This window comes from Amphiura filiformis, chromosome 15 (assembly GCF_039555335.1).
Source record: "Amphiura filiformis chromosome 15, Afil_fr2py, whole genome shotgun sequence".
Taxonomy (NCBI): Eukaryota; Metazoa; Echinodermata; class Ophiuroidea; order Amphilepidida; family Amphiuridae; genus Amphiura; species Amphiura filiformis.
The window spans coordinates 52,072,119-52,098,764 of record NC_092642.1 but is presented as its reverse complement, the minus strand read 5'-3'; the positions used below and the strand labels follow the sequence as shown (position 1 = coordinate 52,098,764).

The following is a 26,646-nucleotide window of genomic DNA, read 5'->3' as shown; positions in this document are numbered from 1 at the left end:
TTTTGATTGAATTTTCCCAAATTATGACGATAATAGCTATATAGAAATTATGGCAAATCAGTAAATAGTGACACTCAATCTTTCTTAGTATATTGATCTTTTCAGTTTTGACAAAAATAAATCCAATAATGGATGGTTCTTATTTTGATTGAAAAGAACCATTCAACCTTGTATGTCCCTGGTCATACACTTGGGGTTATTACAAGTTTAAGTTGAAAGCCATCTTGCCATAATTTCACACAGAAATGTTAAACGTGCAAATAATAACGGGAAAATAAAGCCCTTTGTTATTTCCTTCACCTCGCAGTATTGCTAAATGAAGATATCAACTTTTTTACCTATGGGACGTACAGCTATTGAAAACGGTAACTCGTGCTACGAGTAGATAACTCGTGCTACGAGTAGAGAACTCGTGCTACGAGTAGAGAACTCGTGCTACGAGTAGAGAACTCGTGCTACGAGTAGAGAACTCGTGCTACGAGTAGAGGATGTGCTAAAACATCACTCAGGTTTATTTGGATGGTGTCCTAAAACAAATAATGCAAAGCCTAATTAATTATATGATAAGTAACTAAACGCATCCCAAAAAGAAAGTATCCAGTTTGATTTTGGTCCATAAATCAAAGATGGGGTCTTAAATCAAGACCTACCATAAGTATGTTACAGATGAATTTATTCCGCACAGTTTGTTACCTCATTTGTCCAAATCGATGCAGAATTGATGACACAATGACTTTTTGAATGCAATCACCTCAATTTTAAAAGTTGCAGTAAATTCCTATTGACTTGGTCCTGCTACTCAACATGTGTAGCGATAGATCAAGAGCATGCGCCGCAGATGTCTGGCAGTCATTGATGCAGCAGGAGGACATACCAGATATTGACTGTTAATTGTGAAGGGTAAAACATTGAGGAAGGAGTAAAAAAAGTATCTGTTTTACATAAAACACATGAAGTGAAGTCAAACAGTCTTAGACCATCTCTGTTATTGTGTACCTTTATGAAGAATCTTGAGAAGCAGGAAAACCACAGGTATCAAACTGTGCGGAATAAATTCATCTGTAACATACTTTTGGTAGGTCTTGATTTAAGACCCCATCTTTGATTTATGGACCAAAATCAAGCTGGATACTTTCTTTTGGGATGCGTTTACTATGTTTACTCTAAATACTCCTTTAAATGATTATGTGTGAATATTTAATTTTATTTTAGGCTGTAGGTCAAAAATATTTGGTCCTATATCTTTACTTATTTGCTTCATCAAGGATTGATATTCACAATCGTTATCAAAAGTAATTTCCCTGAAAATATATACAACTATCATATGAACTAAATAACTCTAGTAAGTTTCGCTAATGAAGGTACACCACTAAGGCCCCGTATCCATAGGCTGTTCCCTTGTGGCGTGTGCCCTTGTTCCTTGTTCACTTGTTCCCATGTGACCTGCCACACAGACAACGAACCTTTAGTGGCCGTATCCATAGGTTGTCTGTGTGGCCTATGGATACGGGGCCTATAGTCAAATGCAGCAAACCTTTGACGAGCGCGACTACCGTGATGTTGCAAATTCGGCGCTAACAACGCGTACGGCGCACAGTTCATTCATAAATTTCCACTCAGCAACAGCATATCGCCTTAGCAGCCAATCAGAGACAAGTGCGTGTAACGCAGTAAATACGCGATATATCCTTACAATACGCGCTCGTCAAAGGTTTACTGCATTTTAGTATAATATACGGTTTATAAACAATCGTCCTACTGACTGCACAAGGCATGTACTAATCCGAGTATCGCAAGGCTTAAGGTCATAACGTATTGGAAAAGGTTAACTTATCGAGAAAAAATGGAGAGCTTTTCAGCTAAGTAAAAAAAAACAAGTTTGTTTCCTGTAGCGCGCATTTCGTTTTTGACGGCTTTTTTGCGCATTTAGATTTTTTTTTTTTTTCACTTTTGAAAAATAAAAAAAAATGGAAAAAAAATCTCAAAAATAATATAAAACACTACTGGAGTAAACAGCACACATTTTGTAATACTTTTTTTAATCTGCAGGTTGAAAGGGGGTCATAAATATTCTTCAATATGAAGAAATATTTTTAATTTTTTGTGTCGGAGACACCCACTGTAAATTTCCATTCCAATCTGCAGCAAAAAAGGTGTGGTTTTTTTTTCATTTGAAGACATGGATTATAAAAAAAATAAAAATAAAAAACCGCATTTCGCATTTGACTTTTTGACCTGCTACAGGAAACAAACATGTTTTATTTTGGCCTTAAATCAGAATACATTATTTCTTCAAATTCCGATCTATTTGGATGGTTTAAAAGCTCAACTTATAGATTTTTTCCTCGACGCGTTAAGTTCTAAAATAATGTCTAAGTGTAAGCTTTCAACCATTGGCAACATATTGCTTTTTGCCACAAAGCGTTACTACCAATGTATCATTATAGGACTTTTGCCCCATTTGGAAAGACCAAATTTATAACCAGATGCGTAGGCCTACATATTACAAAATAACGATTTTTTTTCTCGGTTGATAATGACCTCACGTTAAATTAAAAGTTCTTACGACGTTTATTTGGATTATAGGGCTTAACATCACTACAAAGAGGAGGCGCTTTCGGTTCTGCGGGAGAATACTCGTCACACTCGTCCTCCAGAAGACATCCAATGACTGCCTCTGCCGCCGCTGCACCGTCATTGATAGATCCTCGAGGAATACCAATGTATTCAACATCACCGGCGCCTGTTGAGAACAAGATTTATTATTTTAATACTTCCCCTTAATTTGATTGTAAATGAAGAGAAAATGACGAGAAAATGTATAATTATTAAGAAAGAGAATTAGGGCCGGATATACCACTGGCCCGGATAGGCCTGGGCCCAGGGCCCCATAATTTGGGGGCTCCGAAATTGCCATGTGCGTGTCCCTTTTTAGCCCCCAAACACCATGTTTGTAACCAAAATATAGTTTTTGCGCGCGCTGGCCTTTTACCACGGTTGTTTGATGTATATAGAATTGGCTTTATTATTATCTAAATGCAAACTATAGGTGGCGCTATTTATCCTAAATCATATTTCTTTATTTGCAATGGGTAGATGATTAATACTGCCATTAAAACAGCTGGAATAGGTAAAATAAACAAGGAAATTTTATACACATATTTTATCAAACAATAAAAAGAATTATTTGTATTAAAAGCTTGAAAGAGTAATTTCCAGTAACTAAATAGCGCCACCAATTTTGTCATTAATAGATACATTTTATATCCGAACAAGCTTTAAAAATGCTATAAAAGTAAATCATTTTGTAAAAGAGATGAAATTAAAGTTGAGAATGACTCGAAAGCATGCATCTGTATACATTAGCATGATATCACGTTTAGCTGTTTAAACCTAAAATTTGGTTGTACGTGTTTTGTTAGAAAACTAATAAATGATCCCATCAAACAACCGTGTTACATAGCAAAATTCACCTTCATGTTGGACTAAAATAGTCTTCGCACGCAAATGTCCTAATAAAATTGGAACGAAATATGCTCGTCTTCTTCTAAATTGTAATGCTTCTGTCTTCACTATCGCATTAGTCGGAGGCATCAGATTTAGCGTTAGCTTTGATATTTATTTATTTTCTTTATTGTCCACCCGACTTTCACGGGTAAAAATAAATAAAATAATCAAATGTCCAAAGCTAACGTTAAATGGGCAAAATTCACCTTCACTTCGGGCTATTAAAAATAGTCTGAAATTGAAATATTTTCGCGGGCTCCGCAAGCAAACGTCCTAGTACAATCGGAACAAAATATGCTCGTCTCCTTTTAAATTGAAATGCTTCCGCCGCCACTGTATAGTAGCCCCCCCATGTATATCCGGTCCGGAAAAGAACCACTGGAATATTTTTAGAACAGGAGTATGAATATGAGTATGAATACAGAAAATATTACCGACCTTCAGGGGCGAAGTAGACTCTGCCAACGTTGGCTCTCAAACGCATCTGGGCATCCTCTGGAATAATACCTATCGGCCAAGTAGGGAAGGTACCATAGAGATCTGGGTCCGTAGCAAAACGGGACATATAGAATTCCACGGGGTCTGGCACATTGTCTTCGCCGTATAGGTTTCTCAGTACGTTAAGAATCTACAAGTATACAAAAATGATGGGTTTTTTTTTGATGAGATAACCATAACTTATTTTCGGCATTTTATTTGAAAAGGAAAGCTTTTTGAAGAGTATCATGGGAAATGATTTTACCATTTCAGCATTGGGTCAAGTCAAAGAGTTATACATACTTTTTATAATTATGACTTGTCGAGTGGGGTTTCTTTAATAGTCTGCAAATCCACCACTTAAATACTAAAGCATTATCATGCAACAATCGTTTTAATGACGACGAAACAAATGCGCAGACGTATCCTACTCGGTTCAAAATACTTCAACGATATATAGTGGACTTGGAAGCCAAGAAAAAATGCACAACTATATTATAATAATCACCTCAGCTTTTACTTCATCATCTGTCAATAATTCTGCTCGATATGCCTCGTCTCCCGTGAGGAATCCAATCAAGACATTCGTTCCAGGTGGGTGAAGACCTTCGGCTTCTAAATTCAAGAATGCTGGATAGTATCCGTGTCTGTCACTGGCATGCAAAATGAACTCTGTATCATCCCAAAACTTGGCTCCAAATTTGAGGAAGATTGGATCAATAGTACCCATTTGAAATCGACAAAACTCTTCGGACTTCCACGGTGGTAAAGGAGGGTCAAAGGTTATGCCGCCATTTTGAATAACCCCAACGGTGCTGGTTACAATTGCATAGTTGCCTGTGTATTCGATACCATCCTCTGTGACTGCCCTGACGAATCCTTCAGTTTGGTTCACGACACGAACACGCTAAAAGAGCGTGAACACAATGCAAAGTGGTGAAAAGATGTAAAGGTAAAAGGTCAATTATGTAAAGAAACTTATTTAAACGTGGATAGAAAATTAACTGCAATAAGCAGCATGGAATGTATGGGGATAGCGGTAAGTCGCCAATCAAAAATCAGGATTTGGGATTATCACCGATGTCACCGATATATTGAATTCACATAATGGAAAGATACTTCTCTAAACCAGAATTGGATCATCAAACATGTGTCTATTTCATTCAATTTATAAGGAAACTACGCTCAATAGCTATAATTTGGCCTTCTCGGTGTAGGATGTAACATGTAGGAGGAGAAACATTCTGAAGTTTGATGCCAGACAGAAAGAACGATAGCCGCCTCTTATCTTTAATCTCATTAATAAAAATCAATTTAAATCAATCAAGACAAAAGTAACCAATTTACCTGGTTCAAGCGAACTTGCTCTTCCGTTAGTATAGATTCTTGACGATCAAGTATAGATCTGTTTCCAAGAATGAAATATTCTTCGGGACCAATAAATACACCTTGGCGTATGGCTTGAATTGTTGATATATCTCGAGCCGATCTCCCCTCCGCAAAGTCGAAGTTAAACCATTCCATAACTTTATCAACTGCCGAATTAGCTATCCATCCACCACGAGCTAATGTTGCCTTTTGTGACAAATCAGGACGCGTTGCTTCCTCGATGTCTTCTATGATGGTATCAGTAGCGTTATCAAAGGCTTCCAAGAGATTGTTTTCTCTTTTAATAGCAACACGTGTGATATCATCACCTTCATCAGTGTAAACTGTATACGACGAATAATTGGATTCATGAAAAGGAATACCTGTATTTTCCAGTAAATCCATACCAGGTGCATACCCCCATAAGCTTCCAGGAGCAAATTCCAATCCCGCAAAGTCGAGTTTCATAAGATAACTACGTAAATGATCGGACCCTTCTAGTATGATAAAGTCAGTGATGTTGTTTTCATGCAGAGTCAAAGCAGCATTAAGAGCATCTCCTCCTGCTCCAATGATCAGAACTTGGGCGCCGACAGAAACATCCACGGGTTGTGCAAAAGTACCGTCGAGTAAAAATTGGAAGGCGAACAGGGCAAGGGGAAAGAAGTTGTAAGACATGATGGGAATCGCGTTATCAATTGCAAACCGGCAAGTAAAACAGCTTAAAACATATCACACGGGGTAACGAGAAGTGTTGACTGTGTACAACACACTATTACGAATATGACTCGGCGAATACTGTGCGGTTGTACGTTTATATCTTGAGTTTAACTTGAATTAAGATAAAATCAACGAGCTTTGTATTGTCTTGTAAATAGTCGAATAAACGTTCTATTTTCTACTATTGTTCGTAAGTTGTATGGACCTGGTCACGGGCTTTCAATTTGTCACGGTTCTTCCATTCATTAGATAGCCCAACAATTCAATAACAAATTTGATGTAAAAGAACTATCGAAATGGTACTGACCTCTCCAAGCAGTTATCTGTACTTTTTGAAGTGAAACAGTGCGTTTCAAGAAGGTCACATTTCACTGGAAGATAAGGGGAAATTGCAAGTATTCTGCACCATTTTAGCAATCTATGGCAGAATTCAATACACATTTGCTGTTACGCAGCATACATTTGTGTGATTTCTTAGATTAAAATAAAGAAATGGAGCTCAGACAAACTGGCATTATAATAAAGGAGAGAAAAATTCAGAACCGTTTGGATTCGAACCAGCGCGCACTGACGATTACATGTTGTTCAGCTCACCACCACACGCCACAGCAGCTCATGGCGGATTTGCCGGCGAATTGAACATGTAATGATTTTATTCTCTCGTAAATGTGTCATTGGTCGAGTACGGCACTAATTCTTGCGATGTTGCTGTTTTAATTTAGACCTGTAAGGGGATGGTTAGTGCTGGCTTTATTCGTGCATATATAAGTTCTTGACCTGTATCACTCTTCATGGGCTGTTGTTCCACTCTAGCATTTCATGCAAAAATATCTCATGTGAAACACTGGTACTATAGGAGAATATGCCTTGTCAGCAACTGACTTGAGTGCCCGCCCACACCCCTACCAGTAAACAAGCACCCCCTACACGCATTTGCCGGCAAATGAGGACTCTGTGAGTAACTTTGCCCGTTTTACACAAATTATATACACATAAGACCAAAAACAATAGCAAGTTTGTTTCCCGTAGCGCGCATTTCGGTTTTTTTTCACTCTTTCAAAGAAAATAAAACCCCGGAAAAATGGCAAAAAGCCTTGGATGAAAGGAACACTTGGGGTTTCGACAAAAAACAATCAAAGAGGCCCATTTTTCAGCTAGAAGCTCCACAGCTCTTGCATTGCTATGCACTCAACCGTGTAGTGTAATCAAAGAATGTGCGGAGACAATTCACTGCTTGCTTGAGAACTCTTGGACGAAAATGTGTGCTCAGGTGTATCGAGGTGGAAACTGTTCGCATGATGGTTTATAATAGAATCGTTTTTGTATAAAAACTTTTCCATGTGTGTCCCCCTGTCCCCAACCCGGATTGACGCACATGCCTGTATGATTCGCCATAAGGCAGTTTAATAAAAAAAATTATGATACTCTTCAAATTCAACATTTCCATCTTTGTGGTATTAACAGTATCAGCAGCAAGAAGCCCTTAGTATGTCGCAAAATATATAAAAATAGCGATGCCATGCTCAAAATAATTAAAGAAAAAACGATTTAATAAATTTCCTTCATCAGGCGTAGTACTATCGACAGAATCTATGAAGGTTTTGAGGGGCCTAAAGTATTCAAGTTTTGTTGTTGTTGTTGTTGTTGTGTGGTGTTTTTTGGTTTTTTTGTGTTTTTGTTTTGTTTTGTTATTTGTCATTCTTGTTATTGTCATGACTGCGTAATAAAGACAAATGTATAGTAATCTTGGTGATGTTGTGGCGATATATTTTATATCCCGTGCCCTTCTATTTTTATTTATTTATTTAACCAAAATTATGGTGTCATTCACCCCGAGTGAGAAATCACTCTCTCGTATCATTTCGATTAGACTATCGTAAAACGTCTTTTTTAAACGGAGGTCTTGTGGACGACGCAAACTGAGGTTTATTTGTAGCTTGTAGCAGTCACTCAGAGAGGTAACACCTCTCTATAAAATCTCCGTGTGCGTCAAGATTTGGACACAACTTCTTAGTTTAGAGCGAGAACAATTCTCGCTAGTTATTACTTTGATAATGGAGTTTGTTCTACTCCCAGTTCACTTGTTAGTTTTAATAAAGTTTCATACGGAATGAAGAAGATGTAGTAAGGTAATAAATAACTTAAATATCAGTAAATTGTGGTTTTGATTGTCTTGATGTTGGTGTGATAATATTCGTGCTTGGCTGAGTCTGAAAGCCTAAATAAGACCCTGATCGAACCTCTAGTTCTATGGAGAGCTTTTTATTAGCGCCCATACCAATACCAAATCTACGATGAAGAGCCGATGAACAGAGCTACCAATCTGAGGGACTAGCCGAGACGAGTGAACCAAGACGTATCTACCAAGCCGTGTGATTTATCCTGGTACCTACCTCGCCGCCTAAAATATTTAGTGAGTCCTAATCCCAAAGCTCTTTATTAGAGTGTGTAGAAAATTGAAGCTGATATTTTGCAATATTTGTAATGTTTACACACGTCAGTCCCAACTTACACGTAATTGGATTCAACCAAATGCATTGTGTTTTGAGGAAAACAGAGCAAGTTCGAATTTAAGTCATATTATGAGCAAAGAATTTGGCAAAGAATAATCCAATTAAAATTTAACCGAAATCGTGTATTAACACTACTATTATTAAAATGCAAAAGTGTATGGTAAAAGGAGAAAGCACTGTACGTACGAGTTTACGTGTAAACGCATTTTTCCTCATTTCAATGTCAAATATTTTCAATTAATAATTTTTGACAGGGAATGATTAATATGACTGGAATGTATGCATACAATGTTTTTTCAAAGGTTTCCATGACTACTTGATTCAAGAAAAGAAACATGAATAATTTCCATTGTATTTTGCAATTGTCCAATGGACCATGAATTCTGTATAGCGAAGAATTAAGTTCATTAAAGGTAGACATGAGATTATTAAATTTATATAATTATGATGATAAAAATATGGAATGTCTTCCTCTTCCAGTTCTTTGCAGTTATTAAACTTTCAAAATTCATAACATAAATTTGGGCCAAGGATTAGAGACCTGAGCAACCTTGCAAACATATAGATTAATTTTCATAGTTTGCAAAATTAATTCAGACAAAATAGGTACATGTTGAAAATTAAATCATTGGAAATAGATTTTAATAATGATTTTAAAATAACATGCAACCCATGCAGTTTTTCATTGGTTATTTCTAGTCCGGCGTAAAAAGGTGGCATACCCCTGCTTTAGATAGATGAGGATGCCACTGTTATTATCAATGACAGGTGAATAAATACGTTCACATCATTTCCAGTCAAATAAAAACCAACAACAACAGCAAGGATTCAAAATGAACAAATTTCAATCTTTCCCCAGAGGAAAGATTGAAAATGTTTGCTTCTTGTTTCCAGTGTATTACGTAATGTATAGTGTGACTGGCTGTAAAATGTTAATCTATTTAACAGCGGTATTAAAATCCATGTATATTGAAGATAGAATATAGAAAAGTGAGTCAAAAATAGCGTGTTTCTATTAAAGGAGTGTTTCGTGATCCTAGCATCCTCTTTTTATGACATTTTTCAGTACATATCCACGAAAAAAGCCTATTCCCAAAATTTCAGTTGATTCCGATTTTGCATTTGTGAGTTATGCATTATTATGTGTATTACACTGCTCCATAGACAATGCGTTGTAATTTCGTTCTGGTGCACCAGAACGAAATTCAAATTTCACGATATCTTTGCAAAACGAATTAATCTGCAAGAAATATTTTGTACATAAACATTATGTAGCCAGAGGTTTCCAGTGATATACAAATCTCAACTTTTTTGAGAAAAGTGGGGGGATGAGGCTGTGGATCACGAAATGCCCATTTAAGCTAGTCCGGAATTTTTCGAGTGAAATTGTTCACCGGGTAATAGCGGAGAATGACGACTAACAGTACATTTCTATTGAGGGATGTTATCCGGAAAATACTTGGATATTTGATATTTTACACTTAGGTTAGAGGGAGGCGGAGGGGTTTAGTCTCCTATTACGAAAGGACTTTCGTTTTTAGGACTTTATCGAACTTTCGGGTTGTTCCCATGGAGATTAGGCTAATAAAGGCAATGTTAAAAGGGCTCGTATTGCTCCTTGTCCGCCCTGAGGCTCTTGCTACGCCCCTGGGTTTCCCTCAACGCGTTGAGTTCGAAAACAATGTCTACGTGTAAGGTTTCAGCCAATGACAACAAAAAATTGAGTTTTTGCCACAATGCGTTATGACCCATGTATCATTTTAGGGCTTTTACTCCACTGGAATGACCAAATTGAAATATAAAGCATAAGTCTACTCCCATAGTTATTTGTTATTATAGTTATTAGTTATTCAAATTTTTTTTCGGTTGATAATAACCTCACGTTAAAGTTCTTACGACGCTTATTTGGATTATAGGGCTTAACATCCTGACAAAGAGGAGGAGCTCCTGGTTCCACAGGAGAATATTCGTCACACTCGTCCTCCAGAAGACATCCAATGACTGCCTCTGCCGCCGCTGCACCGTCTCTGAAAGATCCTCGAGGAATGCCAATGTACTCAACATTACCGGCGCCTATTGAGGGCAAGATTAATTTCGTTAAAAGATTATATTAATAATTTTGCTTTATCTTAACAATATGCTTTGATGGCTTCATATGATAAGAAACAGAATCACTGCATATTTCTAGAACATAAAATATTATGAACCGACCTTCAGGAGCGAAGTAAACTCTGCCAACGTTGGCTCTCAGGCGCGTTTGGGCATCTTCTGGAATGATACCTATTGGCCAGGTAGGGAAGGTACCATAGAGATCTGGGTCCGTAGCAAAACGGGACATATAGAATTCCACGGGATCTGGTACATTGTCTTCGCCGTATATGTTTCTCAGTACGTTAAGAATCTGCAAGTATTATGTACATCATTAAAACTTGTCATAAAGTAGTCGTAACAAGTTTCATGGTGTTCGCTAATGAGCTTATTTTCAGCATTTTATTTGAAAAAGCTTTTGAGTAATATCATGGGAAATGATTTTACAATTTCAACCCGGGGTCAAGTAAAAGAGCTCACTACTGCATATTACTTTATGAATGATGTCATGTAGCGTGAAGTTACTCTAGTAGCTGGATACACACCACTTAAATACTAAAACATTATCTTGCAAAATCGTTTTAATGACGACGAAGCAAATGCATGTTGGCGAATCCACGGTAACAAGCGTTACGTTTTAGCGCACCCTTCTTTATTCTCCACACTCTGACTGTTAGACTATTATTTGAATTTGGAGTTTATCTTTTGTATTTGAACACCCAATAGTAATCACTGCGAAAATCGCTAACTAACGTTTCATTAAAGCAATATTATAACATTTTCAAACAAAATAGATTAGCATTTCTTTGCCATAAAATGTTAGCTTTTACTGTCAGATATATCCCTTTAATTTTTGAGTCGAACAACTACGGCAAAGCAAAGAAAATTGGAATTTACCATTAGCGCACGTGTCGCCAATACATACCACTCCTTCGGTCATGTTGTGGTACGACCCTTTGTTGTGTATATCACCGTCGCCCACGCCGCGTACATACTGTGTGTTATGAACATCGTGTATGCGTTCGACTAACGATTCCATCGTAATAATAAATGGCTGAATCAGCCTTTTATTCAAAATCTCTGATTTTGACAAAACTACAGCACCTAGAGTCTTGATTTTTGCAGGATATATTGGTTTAATAAAGTACAATTTAATCGTGTAAAAAAATGAATTAAAAAAATTCAGTGAGGGCGTCCTCCTCAGCAAATGTTATAATATGGCTTTAAGTGGAACAGCCAAAAAATTACAAAACTTTATCTCAACTTTGACCTAAAAATAATCAATTTACAACATATTAGTTTTTATTTTAATCAGGTATATATGCCAAGGTTTATAATACAGGAAAAGTAGCAAGGTTTACTTTTGGTAAGCTTTAAAAAAGTTGGTAACACGTGTTACGGTAACACGCGTTACACTTTTTGCGGCCATAAACATAAATAACAAGTCAATGTTGATAGAATAGAAACAAAGTTCATAAAAAGCAATATTATATAACAAAGTTTCATCCCTCAATGTCACTGTGAAACAAAAACAAACAATTATTGAAGGTGTGCAAATGAGATCTAAAGTTTAACATTGTCAAAGTTTTTATACCAAACTTATCATGGCAGTATTGTTATATCATAAGTTACATGCCTTTTTTTTATATTTTTTTCCTTTTTCCTTTTTTTTTTTCGATCCTACTTCGGTTCAAAGGTCGAAATACTTTCAAGGTCGGAATTCAATCCAAAATAGTGGGCTTGGAAGCCAAGATAAAAATACACAACCATATAATACTCACCTCAGCTTTTACTTCATCGTCTGTCAATAATTCTGCTCGATATGCCTCCTCTCCCGTCAGGAATCCAATCAAGATGTTAGTTCCAGGTGGGTAAAGGCCTTCTGCTTCTAAATTCAAGAACGCTGGATAGTATCCGTGTCTGTCGTTGGCATGCAAAATGAACTCTGTGTCATCCCAAAACTTGGTGTCAAATTTGAGGAAGATTGGATCAATAGTACCCATTTGAAACCGACAAAACTCTTCGGACTTCCACGGTGGTAAAGGGGGGTCAAAGGTTATGCCGCCATTTTGAATAACCCCAACGGTGCTGGTTACAATTGTATAGTTGCCTGTGTATTCGATACCATCCTCTGTGACTGCCCTGACGAATCCTTCAGTTTGGTTCACGACACGAACACGCTAAAAGAACATGTACATGTACATAATGCAAAATGGTGAAAATATGTAAAAGGTGAAAGGTCAATTCTGTAAAGTAACTTGTTTAAACGTGGATAGTAAGATTATTAAAACAACTCCAATGTTAAGCAGTCTGGAATGTATGGCGATCGTTGTAAGTCGCGAATTGATAATCAAGATTATGGATTATCACCGATGTCACCGATAATGGAAGCCACGTAATGGAAAAATACTTCCCTATACCAGAGTTGGATCATCCACCATGTATCTCTATTTCATTAACTTTATAAGGAAATTAGTCTCAATAGCTATAATTCCCGCATTTTGTAGGCATTTGGTTAAATACCAGAAATGGCACCTTGAAGACCTTTGACCCCAATTATGTGTTCCCCTATAGGCAATAGCACACGATACATGTGCAAGTGACGCCAGTGTAGGATGTGACATGTAGATAGAGCAATATTTTGAAGTTTGTTGCCAAAAAGAAAGATAGACAATCAAGACATAGTACCTAGCCGACCTAGGTAATTACGGAAAAAGTAACATTAGATGAGTAACCATAGGCTTTAGGAACCGAGGGGCTCACCTATTTTTCGCAAAATTTCCTCAAGTTACATCGAGGGGGAAACTCCCCCCGGCCCCCCCATGATGGGTCACCAACATTTTTGTTGGGTTGCTCAGCCACCCCCCCCATGTTATAAAGCTTCATAAGCCAATGGTTACTGTACAAGTATTGTTATACGACTTGATTATGTTTTATTTTCAGGTATCTCATTTCTTTAATCCAACCATAAAATTTGTACTTTAATAAAAAGTTGTTTGACTTAGTAAGACCAACCTGGTTCAAGCGAACTTGCTCTTCCGTTAGTATAGATGCTAGACGATCAAGCGCAGTCCTGTTACCGAGAAGGAAATATTTTTCGGGACCGATTAGTACATTTTGGCGAAAGGCTTGAATTGTTGATATATCTCGAGCCGATCTCCCCTCATCAAAATCAAAGTTGAACCATTCCATAACTTTATCAACTGCCGAAGTAGCTATCCATCCACCGCGAGCTAACGTTGCCTTTTGTGACAAATCAGGACGCGCCCCTTCCTCGATGTCTCCTATGATAGCTTCAGTAGAGAAATTGAAAGCTGCAACTAGATCGGTTTCTCTTTTGATGGCAACACGTGTGATATCATCACCTTCATCAGTGTAAACTGTGTACGATGAATAATTGGATTCATGAAAATTCTGAATGGTAGCCTTAGCAGGTGAGTTCCCCCATAAGTTTCCAGGAGCAAATTCCAATCCCGCAAAGGTGATTTTCTTCAGATGACTATGTAAATGATCGCTACCTTCTAGTATGATAAAGTCTGTAATGTTGTTTTCATTTAGAGTCGAAGCAGCAATAATAGCATCTACTCCTCCTCCAATGATCAGGACTTGGGCGTCGACAGAGACATCCACGGGTTGCGCAAAAGTACTGCAGAGTAAAGATTGGAAGGTGAACACAGCTAGGAGAAAGAAAGTGTACGACATACTGGTTGGAATCAAGTAATCGATTGTAAACCAGTGAGTAAAGCATGCATATCACAAGGGGTACAACACACTATTACGAATGTCTCTGCGAATGCTGCTCGGTTGGGCGCTTATACATTGAGTTTGACATATCTTAATGGTTGAATACACTTTATTGTTGGTAAGTTGTATGGAACTGATCACCTGATATTCAAGTTCAATTTGTCAAGGTTCTACCATTCATTAGGTAACACAACAATTCAATAACAAATCAAATTTGCTGTGAAAGAAATGTTGAAATAGTATGACCTCTCCAAGCATAGCGAAAAGAAACTGTGCGAATTATTAGCTTGCTGAATTAAGTCTTCAGTCTAAGAAAACTTTATGTTTTAGCGTTTCAAAAAGGTAACATTTCACAGGAATATAAGTGGTAAGCGCAAAAATTTTGCACCATTTTTTCCATTATATGGCAGAATTCAACACCTATTTGCTGTAACGTAGCAGACTCCTGTGCAATATACCACAATAACACAATTGTTGTGTAATGTCCTTTTTCACAATATCTCATTTTTATAACTAATTCTTGGAGGCCCGTTTTTATTCTTGTGTGATATGCTTGTGCGATGTTGCTATTTTAATTAGTTATGTAAGGGGATGGTCAATGCTGGCCTTACAATTTGGTCTTTCGTCTGTCTCCTCCAAAATTTTACTATCAAAATAAAGATTCATTCATTCACAACGGCAATGATGATTATTTATTTTACACAAGTTGATTATTTTTTATTGCAAACACTCACGCCCTACACAACACACATTCATCCACCCACACTGAACCAAACAAAACACACGGTTACCAACTTTTGAGAAAAATATTTTGTGTTATACTATTCCAATAACAAATATTTATACAGTAGCTACAGATACTCGTATATATATGAGATACAGCATTTTATTATGTAGCAAAAGGTAAATGTTAGAAATTTAAAATAATGAGATTCACTAATCTTACATTACCGAATTTACCAACAAGCACCATGGTCACACATTGTCAAAGTCATTAGAGCTCATGTGACTCGTAGTGGGTATTGTTATATTTTGATGTGTTACCAAGGCAATTAAACATCCTACATAGTGCAAACTATTCCGACTTATCATGGAAAGATAAATAATTTGAAATAAGCAAATAGTATATTTTGTTAAACCAAACGCAAAAGCCTACTCGCCTAGTTTACAAAATAATGACCTCCCGTTAAAAGTTCTTACGACGTTTATTTGGATTGACATCACTACAAAGAGGAGGAGGTTTTGGTTTTACAGGAGAAAACTCGTCACACTCGTCCTCCAAAAGACATCCAATGACTGCCTCTGCCACTGCTATACCAGCTCTGAAAGAGCCTCGAGGAATACCAATGTACTCAACATCACCGGCGCCTGTTGAGAGCAAGATTTATTATTTTAATATATTCCCTTGATTTGACTGTAAATGAAGAGAAAATGTGGACGCAGCACAAAATATTTAAATAAGTTGTTAACTTGGTTTTTAAATATTTTAAAGGTTTCAAAGATTTTGCCAATGTTCTCAACATCGTCAGCGCCTATTGAGGGCAAGATTAATTTCGTTAAACATTATTATAATACTTGATTGTTAATCAAGAGAAAATGTTGTCGCATAATATTTGAAACCAATTAATCAAATCCTTTCCTTTATCTTAACAATATGCTTTGAAGGTTTCATATAATAAGAAACAGAATCACTGGAATATTTCTAGAACATAAAATATTATAAACCGACCTTCAAGAGCGAAGTAGATCCTCTCAACGTTTGCACTCAAACGCATCTGGGCATCCTCTGGAATGATACCTATCGGCCAAGTAGGGAATGTACCATAGAGATCTGGGTCCGTAGCAAACCGGGACATGTAGAATTCCACGGGGTCTGGTACATTGTCTTCGCCGTATATGTTTCTCAGTACGTTAAGAATCTGCAAGTATTATGTATACAGTAGGGAAACAGTGGGTTTTTTTTCGACGGGAGTAAGCAAACTATGATGCAATTTTATCAGTTTCGCCGTCGAGCAATGATTAAAGGAGGAAATAGGAAAAGTGATTGCCGGGAATTGAACCCATGACATCTGATTTACTAACCAGATGTCATGGGTTCAATTCCCGGGCGGGATCACTTTTCCTATTTCCTCCTTTAATCATTGCTCGACGGCGAAACTGATAAAATTGCATCATATCATGTACAGTATTAATCATAAAGCTGTCGTAACAAGTGTCATGGTGTTCCCTAACAAATCTTTTATGAGCTTATTTTCAGCATTTTATTTGAAAAGAAAAAGCAGCTTTGTAAATAATATCATGGGGAATCTGGATACAATTTCATCCCTGGGTCAAGTAAAAGAGTTCACTACTGCATATTACTTTATGAATGATGTCATGTAGCGTGAAGTTACTCTAATGAAGTTTTTTGACCAAATTTGCCATGACAGTATTGTTATTTCATAAATTACAGGACTTTTTTCGATTTTTTTTCTTTTTCATTTTTTTTTCGATCCTACTTCGATTCAAATGTCGAAATATTTCCAAGGTCGGAATTGAATGCTATATATTGGGCTTGGAAGCCAAGCTAAAAATTCACATCCATATAATACTCACCTCAGCTTTGACTTCATCGTCTGTCAATAATTTTGCTCGATATGCCTCCTCTCCCGTCAGGAATCCAATCAAGATGTTAGTTCCAGGTGGGTGAAGTCCTTCAGCTTCTAAATTCAAGAATGCTGGATAATATCCGTGTCTGTCACTGGCATGCAAAATGAACTCTGTGTCATCCCAAAACTTGGTTTCAAATTTGAGGAAGATTGGATCAATAGTACCCATTTGAAATCGACAAAACTCTTCGGACTTCCACGGCGGTAAAGGAGGGTCAAAGGTTATGCCGCCATTTTGAATAACCCCAACGGTGCTGGTTACAATTGCATAGTTGCCTGTGTATTCGATACCATCCTCTGTGACTACCGTGACGAATCCTTCAGTTTGGTTCACGACACGAACACGCTAAAAGAGCATGTACATAATGCAAAATGTTGTAAAGATGTAAAGGTAAAAGGTCAATTATGTAAAGTAACTTATTTAAACGTGGATAGTAAAATTATTTAGACAACTCCAATGTTCAGCAGTCTGGAATATATGGCGATCGTTGTAAGTCGTGAATTGCTAATCGGGATTATGGACTATCACCGTTGTCACCGGTGAATGGAAGTCACAACTTCCCCTGTGACATGTGGCCTTACATTAGATGAGTTACCATAGGCTTAGGAACCGCTGAACCTGCGGGGACTCAGCACCCTCAATAATTTTGGTGTGGAGGCTCAGCCCCCCCCCCAAATGTTGAAAAGCTTCCTAAAAAGCTATTGTTATACGACATGATTATGTTTTATTTCTGGTATCTCATTTCTTTAATCACATTTTTCATGTGGTGTGCTCCAGGGTAGCATACTGGGGCCACTCTTATTTTTATGTTACATTAATGATATGATCATTAGTATAGACCCAGACTGTAAATTGATGTTGTATGCAGACAACAGTACAATCCTATTTTCTCATACAGATCCTAGTGTCATATCACAAAAATTAGGCCAAGTTCTTGAGTCTTGCAGCAATTGGCTGGTAGACAACAAATTGTCTTTACATCTCGGCAAGACTGAAAGTATTATCTTCGGATCCAAAAGGAAAATAAAAATTGTTGACAATTTTTCTGTTGAATGCTCTGGCCAGATTATCAAAGGCCAGGAGTCTGTGAAATATCTGGGTATTAACATTGACCAATCTGTGTCTGGGGAAGCAATTGCAAACAATATTATTCAAAAGGCAAATTCCAGGATAAAGTTTATGTATCGCAATGGCAGCTGTCTCAACCAAAACTGTCGCAAAATTCTGTGTTCGGCTTTAATTCAATGCCACTTTGATTATTCATCTTCTTCATGGTATTCCGGACTCAGTCAACGGCTGAATTTTTTAAATGTAGAGTGTCGAGTAAAATTTTTAAAATTATGTCATGTGCACAAAATTTATTATGGGTCAAGTGCCCCTACCTGTGCCAGTTTTTTACCAAAACCTCAGAAATTCACAACTATAATACTAGAAGGCGGCTTTTTAATTTCCATGTGCCTAAAATCAAAAGTTCAGCTGGCACTACTTTTTATTACAGTGCAATTCGGGATTGGAACATGCTTCCAAATGACATCAAAAATATCCCCAATCTTAATCATTTCAAGAGTGCAATCAGGAAACTTTTCAGTAATGGCTAATTTCCAGTGGGGTCTGTTGTCCATTGTGTGCTTTCTTTCTTCTTTTGTTTATACTCTTGCCTTTTTTGCCAAAATCTTTCTTTCAAGGACCCCATTGGAAATAAGCCTGAAACATTGGCTTTATGGGTTATCCCGGTTCCTAGTGTATTTTTATCTTCACATTGTATATCTTTTAATTTCTTACTTTGTCAAGTGTTATATTTATGTAATGTATTTTAAACTGTGCAATATAATATTTTTATGTATTTTGTATTATGGAACCAAATAAAATCAATCAATCAATCAATCAACCATAAACTTGTACTTTAATAAAAGTCGTTTGTTTTAGTAAGCATCTACATCTACAACAATACTTAATAAAGTTGCCATAAAGGCAATATCTGACAAAGAACATGATTGCCGACATCGGTCGTCAAAAGACACGGCTCAGAAAAGGTAATTAAAACAACAAATGTAATATTACAGAGTCCTGCCAGGAATAATAGACAAAGGGATAGGCATCCTAGACTGCTGCCCTCTGTTGAAATATGTATCCTAGGTCTAGACAATAGGCGGATTAGCGGCCATTTTGTCTTCGACATGATTTTATTCACGTGTCCTTATACTTTAGTACACAAATATACAAGTTAACAGGTTTACAATATTAAAATTATATTTTGAATAATCAATTATATTCTGTAGTAAATCGATCAAATGACGGTGATTGTTCAGGTATTATTATGCTTGATAAAATTAAACTGTCTGACCAGCTAGTATTCTCCTCCGCCGTCAGTGTGATTCCAGACATTCCACGTACCGTGTTGCGAAGGTGGAGGAGACTAAAGCTGTATTAACGAACACGCACGTGTTAAAATGATGTAGTCTAAGTCGAACAATAGCGTGACGTAGTTTCCGGCATTGTTCCTATGCACTTTCACCCTCCTGATCCTGCTTCGAAGAAGCTCAACTTTGTGCAATCAAGTTATGAAGAGGGCAGATCATTCTATTCCTGTATTGTGCGAGGGAAAAAGCTGAATTTGTAGGTGTTGGAGGATGTACCCATGACTCGAAATTTAGCAGGATGAAACTGACGAGTTTGAGTGGCAGATTGTCTTTGTATGTAGTTTGGGATTGGAACAGATATTTCTTGCTGCTGAATCGTGTGCATTGTGACGAGTCGTGACGTTTTTCTTCTGTGCTGTAGTGTTGGCCAGTTCAATTTGTTGAGGATATCTGTGACAGTGCCCGGGGTGTTCCTGTAGTTGTTGGTGCATAACCGCGCGCGCGCTGCTCTTCTTTGTATCATTTCCAGTTTCTGTATTATTATCTGTTGCGGTATGAGGATCCCACACTACGCTACTATAGTCTAGGATAGATATACATTTGTTGCTTGATTGATGAAGGGCATCGCCAGAGGTTACGTCTTACAAACCAGACAGCTTTGTTGGCCTTAGTTGCAATATTATTTATGTGTTCAGCCCATTTGAGATTATGAGTCAGTTCGATTCCAAGATATGGGTGGTGTTTTACAGTTTCAAAATAATCTGTAGCCATCGAGTATGTATGAATTACCGGGTTTTTTTGGTGGTGATGCGAAGTGTTTGCATTTATTAGTGTTAAATGACATTTGCCAGTAATACCTAAAGTAAGACCAACTTACCTGGTTCAAGCGAACTTGCTCTTCCGTTAGTGTAGATGCTAGACGATCAAGTACAGATCTGTTACTGAGAAGGAAATATTCTTCAGGACCGAGTAGTTCATCTTGGCGAAAGGCTTGAATTGTTGATGTATCTCGAGCCGATCTCCCCTCCGCAAAGTCAAAGTTAAACCACTCCATAACTTTATCAACTGCCGAATTAGCTATCCATCCACCACGAGCTAACGTTGCCTTGTGTGACAAATCAGGACGCGCTCCTTCCTCGATGTCTTCTATGATAGCATCAGTAGAGAAATTGAAAGCTGCAACTAGATCGGTTTCTCTTTTGATGGCAACACGTGTGATATCATCACCTTCATCAGTGTAAACTGTATACGACGAATAATTGGATTCATGAAAATTCTCAAGTACATCCGTAGCAGGCGAGTAAGCCCATAGGCCTCCAGGAGCAAATTCCAACCCTGCAAAGGTTAGTTTCTTCATAAAACCACGTAAATGATTGGCACCTTCTAGTGTGATAAAGTCAGTAATGTTGTTTTCATGCAGAGTCAAAGCAGCATTAAGAGCATCTCCTCCTGCTCCAATGATCAGAACTTGGGTGTCGACAGAGACATCCACGGGTTGTGCAAAGGTACCGTAGAGTAAACATTGGCAGGTGAACACGGCTACGGGAAAGAGGTTGTACGACATACTGGTTGGAATCAAGTAATCGCTTGTACACCAGTAAAGCATGCATATCACACGGGGTACAACACACTATTACGAATGTCTCTGCGAATGCTGCTCGGGTGGGCGTTAATACATTGAGTTTGACTTGTCTTGTAAATGGTTGAATACACCTCATTGTTGGTAAGTTATATTAAACTGATCACCTGATATTCAAGTTCAATGTCAAGGTTCTACCATTCATTAGGTAACACAACAATGCAATAACAAATCAAATTTGCTGTGAAAGAAATGTTGAAATATTATGCTCTCCAAGCATAGCGAAAAGAAACAGTGCGAATTATTAGCTTGCTGAATCAAGTCTTAGCTTAAAGAACACTTAATATTTTAGCGATTCTAATTTCACAGGAAAATAAGGGGAAATCGCAAGTATTTTGCACCATTTTCATCATTATATGGCGGAATTCAATACACCCTACACAACACACTCGGATATATGAAATACATCCTTTTAATGTAGCAAAAGGTTAATGTTAGAAATTTAAAATAATGAGATTCACTAATCTTACATTACCGAATTTACCAATAGGCACCATGGTCAGACATTGTCAAGGTCAGTAGAACTCATGCGACTCAATGGGTATTGTCATATTTTGATGGGTTACTAGGCTAACTATATATCCTACATAGTGCAAACTATTCTTTTTCTGATTTATCAAGGAAAGATAAATAATTTGAGATAATTTTCAAAACAAAATCTGAGCCTTTTTCTTAATTTGCCCTTGTTGAACAAAAATTAGACATATGACGTAACAGGTAGATAGTTCAAACTATACATTTGCTGAATCTTTGTGACTACCAGATCTGACGACACTGCTACCAAAGCCATTTGTAGTCAGAAGAGCTACCCGCTCCAGCTTGTCCATGGCTTGCCATGCTCTCACAGTACTAGTTTCTAGAACCATATCTACTGGCAGGACATGATGCAGTCATGTCTACAGTAGAATTCATCTCGACCTTTGCAGGACTTAACCCCATTAAAAGCTATTAAACCAAGATAACACTCATTGAAACAGCTCAACTGATTAAATCGGATCTTCTCTGGCTGTGCACATGTGACTGTTTTCATGTGCGATATCGCAATAAAGTTTGTATTATAGCTTCAGTTGGGTAACCGATTATAAAGGAAACGAAAGGAAACAATGGTATGTGTACTTTTGTTCACGAAATGAGACAATGGCGTGCTTTTTGTAAACCAGCATTCTTGAAAATGAGCAACATAATGATTGTTGACTTAACACGGTTTGGAAATAATTTCTTCATATTTTTGGTGTTATCTGTCGTTTACATATCCTTCCTAAAACACAAAAGTACGACCCTCTCCAAACACCTAAATTAGCTAAAAATTTAGGACATGTTACAAAACTATATTGTCTAGAATTTTAGAAGAGTACTTTTAATATTGGCCGGTTATTTTTCACACAGCGACGTTAACTAGGCAATGTACTATTACCTATAACATTAACTAAAACACCAAAGTACGAATAAATTAGCTAAAAATAGCGGTTATTTTTCACACAGCGACGTTAACTAGTCATATCCCCATACTTATAACGTAGGGCTATTTGTAGAGGTCACGCGTCAATGGGAAAGAGCACTGTGTATTGTGTATAGGAAAACGGACAGTAACTGCAGTATGACCTTCATCCACACAACAGTTCACGTTTGGAATAGCCTACCAGATAGAGTAGTTGGAGACATATCTGACAACGGGGCATCATCTTTCAAGAGCAGAGTACATAAGCATCTTATTTCATGTGTTTCAAGCTTTACTGTACCCCCTTCACTCTTGTTGTTCCTAAGCCGATTGTGAACCACTGATTGGCCTATTTGTTTTTCTTTTTTAATAGAGCAGCTGACTTAAGTATCCGCCCACACCCTACAAATAAAAACATTTGCTGGAAATATCTGTGTACTCGGGTGTATCGAGGTGGAAACTGTGCGCAGATGCATTAGAAAATCGTTTTAGTAGTCAAACCTTTTCATATGCATATGCTAAAACAGTAAACAAGTTTCGTTCATTTCAGAAAAAGGGGAGTTTTCATGACGGTAAATTATGTTTTATTAAATAAAACAATGTTAAAAATAATATTTAACTGACTAAGAATGAGAATAAGCAATAGGAATTTTTGTTTTTACTATCCTCTACCGTCTACGAAAGACGACAGGCAGGTCCAATATTTTTATCGTAGCTACTCAAAATATTGGACCTGCCTGTCGTCTATCACACGGTAGAGGATAGAAAACAAAAAATTCCTATCGTTTATTCTCTAAACATTCCATACTTTTTTCAAGTCTGACGGTAGACACAGTCTGGTTTAACTAACATGACTAATTGACAGAACAGTCTTAGCTAGCTGCTCTATTGTAGGCAAATTATAATAACAGTTCGCTTATAACGCAAAACGAATGTGATGAAAAAGGACGATACTGTTGCAAATTGTGATGCGATCAAGCAAAATCAGTCGGAACTCGGAAATGTTAAATCTTCCGTTTCTTATAGGATTGTAAAAAGCATTTACAAATCTAGATTTTGCAGAAAATACCATTGAAATTGAACAACCAGTTCCAACAATATGAGCAATCAAAGAGTTTCCAAAACAATAGGAAACAAAAGGAAATATTTCCTTTGTATGGCTATATCTCAAAATCAATATTTCCGAGTTCCGAGTGATTTTGCTTGATCGTATCACATATAACGAATGTGATGAAAAAGGACGATATTGTTGCAAATTGTTGCATAACATGAAAAACCTGACGAACCTCGGTGAACGAACTAGTCCGTTTTGTGCAAAATGTCTATAGATAAACAAGCAAAGCTTTGTTATCGTTATTGCATTTTAAGGGCGGTTTTGTACTGTCATTTCTGAAAGGAATTTGAATGCTGTAAATCAATCATCCATAATAATTAAATTTAGAATTTTATAAAGAATTATAATAGCATAAAAATTACAAAACACGTCTTTAAGGGCTGGGGTATGAACGTTTGGACAGTATTTATTTTGGGACATCAGAGCACATCAGACATATCGAATTGCATTCTGAATACGAAGAATGTCATTCTGATATCAAATAATTTTGATTTTTGAAATTCGCAATTTAATACACATTTTATGGCAAATCATTAAAATTGATATTTTGATATTTAACAGTACTTGAAGTAAACTTTATAAATCTGATGATTTATACTTAAAGTGTATGTAGGTGGGATGAAAAGCCGACGATCAATTGAAAATTTTGACCTTTCGTATTGAAGATATGGATTTTTTTCCCAAAACACCAAAAAAAATAGGTCTTTTTGGGAAAAAATCCATATCTTCAATATGAAAGGTCAAAATTTTCAATTGACCGTCGGCTTTTCCTCCCTGCTACATACACTTTAAGAATATATCATTAGATTTATATAATTTACTTCGAGGACTGTTATATATCAAAATTTGAAAAATATCAAATTTTTATAATTTGTCATAAAATTTGTATTATATTGTGATTTTCAAAAAACTAAAATTATTTGATATCAGAAAGACATGCTTCGTATTCAGAATGCAATTCGATAGGTCCGAGGTGCTCTCATGTCCCACAAAAAATACTGTCGAAACGCAATAAACGCTCATTCTAGATCCCTTAATATTACATTGTATTTTCCTCAATTCTGTGAATACGCCAGATGAGCAATTTATATCAACATGGTCATTGACGCCCAATTCGTGTCGTATCCATTGGTTTCTGCAGGAAAGACTATACATAACTCGCGACTAAAATAAACGTCAGAAACAATGCGCCCACATTGCATTTTGGATCTCACGCAGCAGAGTCAATTGGATTGGTTCCATCATACCTATCAAGCTTGCATGAGAGTCGATAATTTTCACGTTGCAGTAGCTTGCATAGTTGACAATTTTGATACTTTTTAGCCACACGAAATAATAGTATTTTTTACATTATTTTCTTTGTTTGTATTTGGACATCTTGCAGTCTGTACTGAATCTTAGCACCATCTGAACCTACAAAGGCGAATCATGTTTTATAGACGAATGTTTTCTACTGTTGTTACCATAATCGGTATGTTCATAATTTCATTTATATGTAACAGAGGTTTACATGATATAACATTGTGTTGTAGACTAAAAAGTAATACTTGAATTGTTCGTAAGACGTCAACAGCATAATATTTCACCTTTTAGTTCATTCTGCAGTTGGTAGGATTGGTAAAGTTGGTAAAGATTCACCCAATTGCGAATATGGGATCCCTTGACATTTGAAATTTCAGGCAAAAAACTAAAAGTGCCCTCCCGAACAAATCCCAGCCGGAAATAATTGCACATACCCTTAATTGTGTTGGGATTTTCAGAGAGCTCATTGAACGTAAAATTTATTTTACTTAAGGCAAAGCAGCTCTTGTGCGCCATTAGGCAAACCTTTAAGGTATATGTTTTTAAGGAAGTCTCCGGAAATCACAACATTATGCCTTATATGTTAGAGTAATAATTATTAAGCAGGAATCACGTGGTTTTTATTTAAAACAAACTCATAATTTTATTGAACATAAAACCGAATAAAAACACCCGGATCTCAACACGCGATATTCAAAATTTCCGTACCGAAATTGTCTAGTGCAATGACGTCGTGGTTATCTCTGCTCAATTGTCGTCAGCCTACATTATATTACTTGCGCCAGACAATTTTGGCGCCCGGGTATTTCGAATATCGTGTGTTGACAGACGTCTGTTTTTATTCGTTTTATGGTCACTATGAGTTTGTTTTATATAAATCCATCAAATTCGTGCTTGATAATTCTAACATATAAGGCATAATGTTGTGATTGCCGGAGACTTCCTGTAACGCATGTGCTTAAAAGCATCTGTCGTGGGTGTGGTTTGTAGGTTTTAAATGGACTCAATCGTGTGTTCTTAAAACCAACCTGGAGCAATAAAGTAATGTCAGGAATAAGAATACTTTGATTGGTCCTGTTCCTCCAAGCGTCATTCCTTTAAGGTTGGTCTGAACCCTGGAATTATGAAAACTTTCGGGCCTCATAACTGCTAAAATATTAGTCTAAAGAATATAAAAGTATACATTTTTAGAATGGAAATGACTTGATAAATTCATCTGTGAGGTCCAATTTGGGCCAAAATGCTCATTTTTGGAGAAAATCCCAAAAAACGGGTTTTTTGGCCCAAATTTTTTCGTGCAACGTAACAAAAAAATTGTTTGGCCAAAATTTTTTTTTTTATTAATTTTTAAAAACTAGATAAAAATATCTAGGGACTGTTTTTTCATTTTTTTGAATTTTGACCAACTTCACCAAAAATATTTGAAATTTGGGCGAAAATCAGGCTTTTTATGATTTTTTGACAATTTTGCATTTTTGACCATTTTGGTGCAAATTTCTCAAAGTTGGTCAAAATTCAAAAAAATAAAAAAACGGTCCCCAGATATTTTTATCTAGTTTTTAAAAATTAATAAAAAAAATTTTTTGGCCAAACAATATCTTTGTTACGTTGCACGAAAAATTTGGGCCAAAAAACCCGTTTTTTAGGATTTTCTCCAAAAGTGAGCATTTTGGCCCAAATTGGACCTCATAGATGAATTTAGCAAGTCATTTCCAGTCTAAAAATGT

At 36.8% G+C, this 26,646-nt stretch overlaps 3 protein-coding genes across 3 annotated transcripts; all 3 read right to left on the bottom strand.

Moving 5' to 3' along the window:
- Window positions 1–2,143: 2,143 nt before the first annotated feature.
- Window positions 2,144–6,030, bottom strand: LOC140171026 (uncharacterized). The gene is made up of 4 exons (XM_072194208.1): window positions 5,332–6,030; window positions 4,493–4,891; window positions 3,946–4,135; window positions 2,144–2,743 (listed from the first exon to the last, which is right to left on the bottom strand). Exons 1-4 carry the CDS (start codon window positions 6,028–6,030, stop codon window positions 2,553–2,555), a joined length of 1,479 nt encoding a protein of 492 aa, XP_072050309.1. The 3' UTR covers window positions 2,144–2,552.
- Window positions 6,031–9,198: 3,168 nt separating this feature from the next.
- On the bottom strand, window positions 9,199–14,516 carry LOC140171819 (uncharacterized). The gene is made up of 4 exons (XM_072195150.1): window positions 13,689–14,516; window positions 12,455–12,853; window positions 10,797–10,986; window positions 9,199–10,658 (listed from the first exon to the last, which is right to left on the bottom strand). Exons 1-4 carry the CDS (start codon window positions 14,373–14,375, stop codon window positions 10,432–10,434), a joined length of 1,503 nt encoding a protein of 500 aa, XP_072051251.1. The 5' UTR covers window positions 14,376–14,516; the 3' UTR covers window positions 9,199–10,431.
- Window positions 14,517–15,157: 641 nt separating this feature from the next.
- Window positions 15,158–21,091, bottom strand: LOC140171818 (uncharacterized). Its single transcript, XM_072195149.1, has 4 exons — window positions 20,304–21,091; window positions 17,013–17,411; window positions 16,147–16,336; window positions 15,158–15,785 (listed from the first exon to the last, which is right to left on the bottom strand). Exons 1-4 carry the CDS (start codon window positions 21,030–21,032, stop codon window positions 15,604–15,606), a joined length of 1,500 nt encoding a protein of 499 aa, XP_072051250.1. The 5' UTR covers window positions 21,033–21,091; the 3' UTR covers window positions 15,158–15,603.
- Window positions 21,092–26,646: the final 5,555 nt, after the last annotated feature.

Coding starts and splice junctions, on each gene's coding strand:
- LOC140171026 (XM_072194208.1), bottom strand. CDS start 6,030: ATGTCTTACAACTTCTTTCCCCTTGCCCTGTTCGCCTTCCAATTTTTA. Junction 4,892..5,331: donor AGCAAGTTCGCTTGAACCAG/GTAAATTGGTTA, acceptor ACGCTCTTTTAG/CGTGTTCGTGTCGTGAACCA. Junction 2,744..3,945: donor AGTCTACTTCGCCCCTGAAG/GTCGGTAATATT, acceptor TGTTCTCAACAG/GCGCCGGTGATGTTGAATAC.
- LOC140171819 (XM_072195150.1), bottom strand. CDS start 14,375: ATGTCGTACACTTTCTTTCTCCTAGCTGTGTTCACCTTCCAATCTTTA. Junction 10,987..12,454: donor ACGATGAAGTAAAAGCTGAG/GTGAGTATTATA, acceptor TAATACTTGCAG/ATTCTTAACGTACTGAGAAA. Junction 10,659..10,796: donor AGTTTACTTCGCTCCTGAAG/GTCGGTTCATAA, acceptor TGCCCTCAATAG/GCGCCGGTAATGTTGAGTAC.
- LOC140171818 (XM_072195149.1), bottom strand. CDS start 21,032: ATGCTTTACTGGTGTACAAGCGATTACTTGATTCCAACCAGTATGTCG. Junction 16,337..17,012: donor ACGATGAAGTCAAAGCTGAG/GTGAGTATTATA, acceptor TAATACTTGCAG/ATTCTTAACGTACTGAGAAA. Junction 15,786..16,146: donor GATCTACTTCGCTCTTGAAG/GTCGGTTTATAA, acceptor TGCTCTCAACAG/GCGCCGGTGATGTTGAGTAC.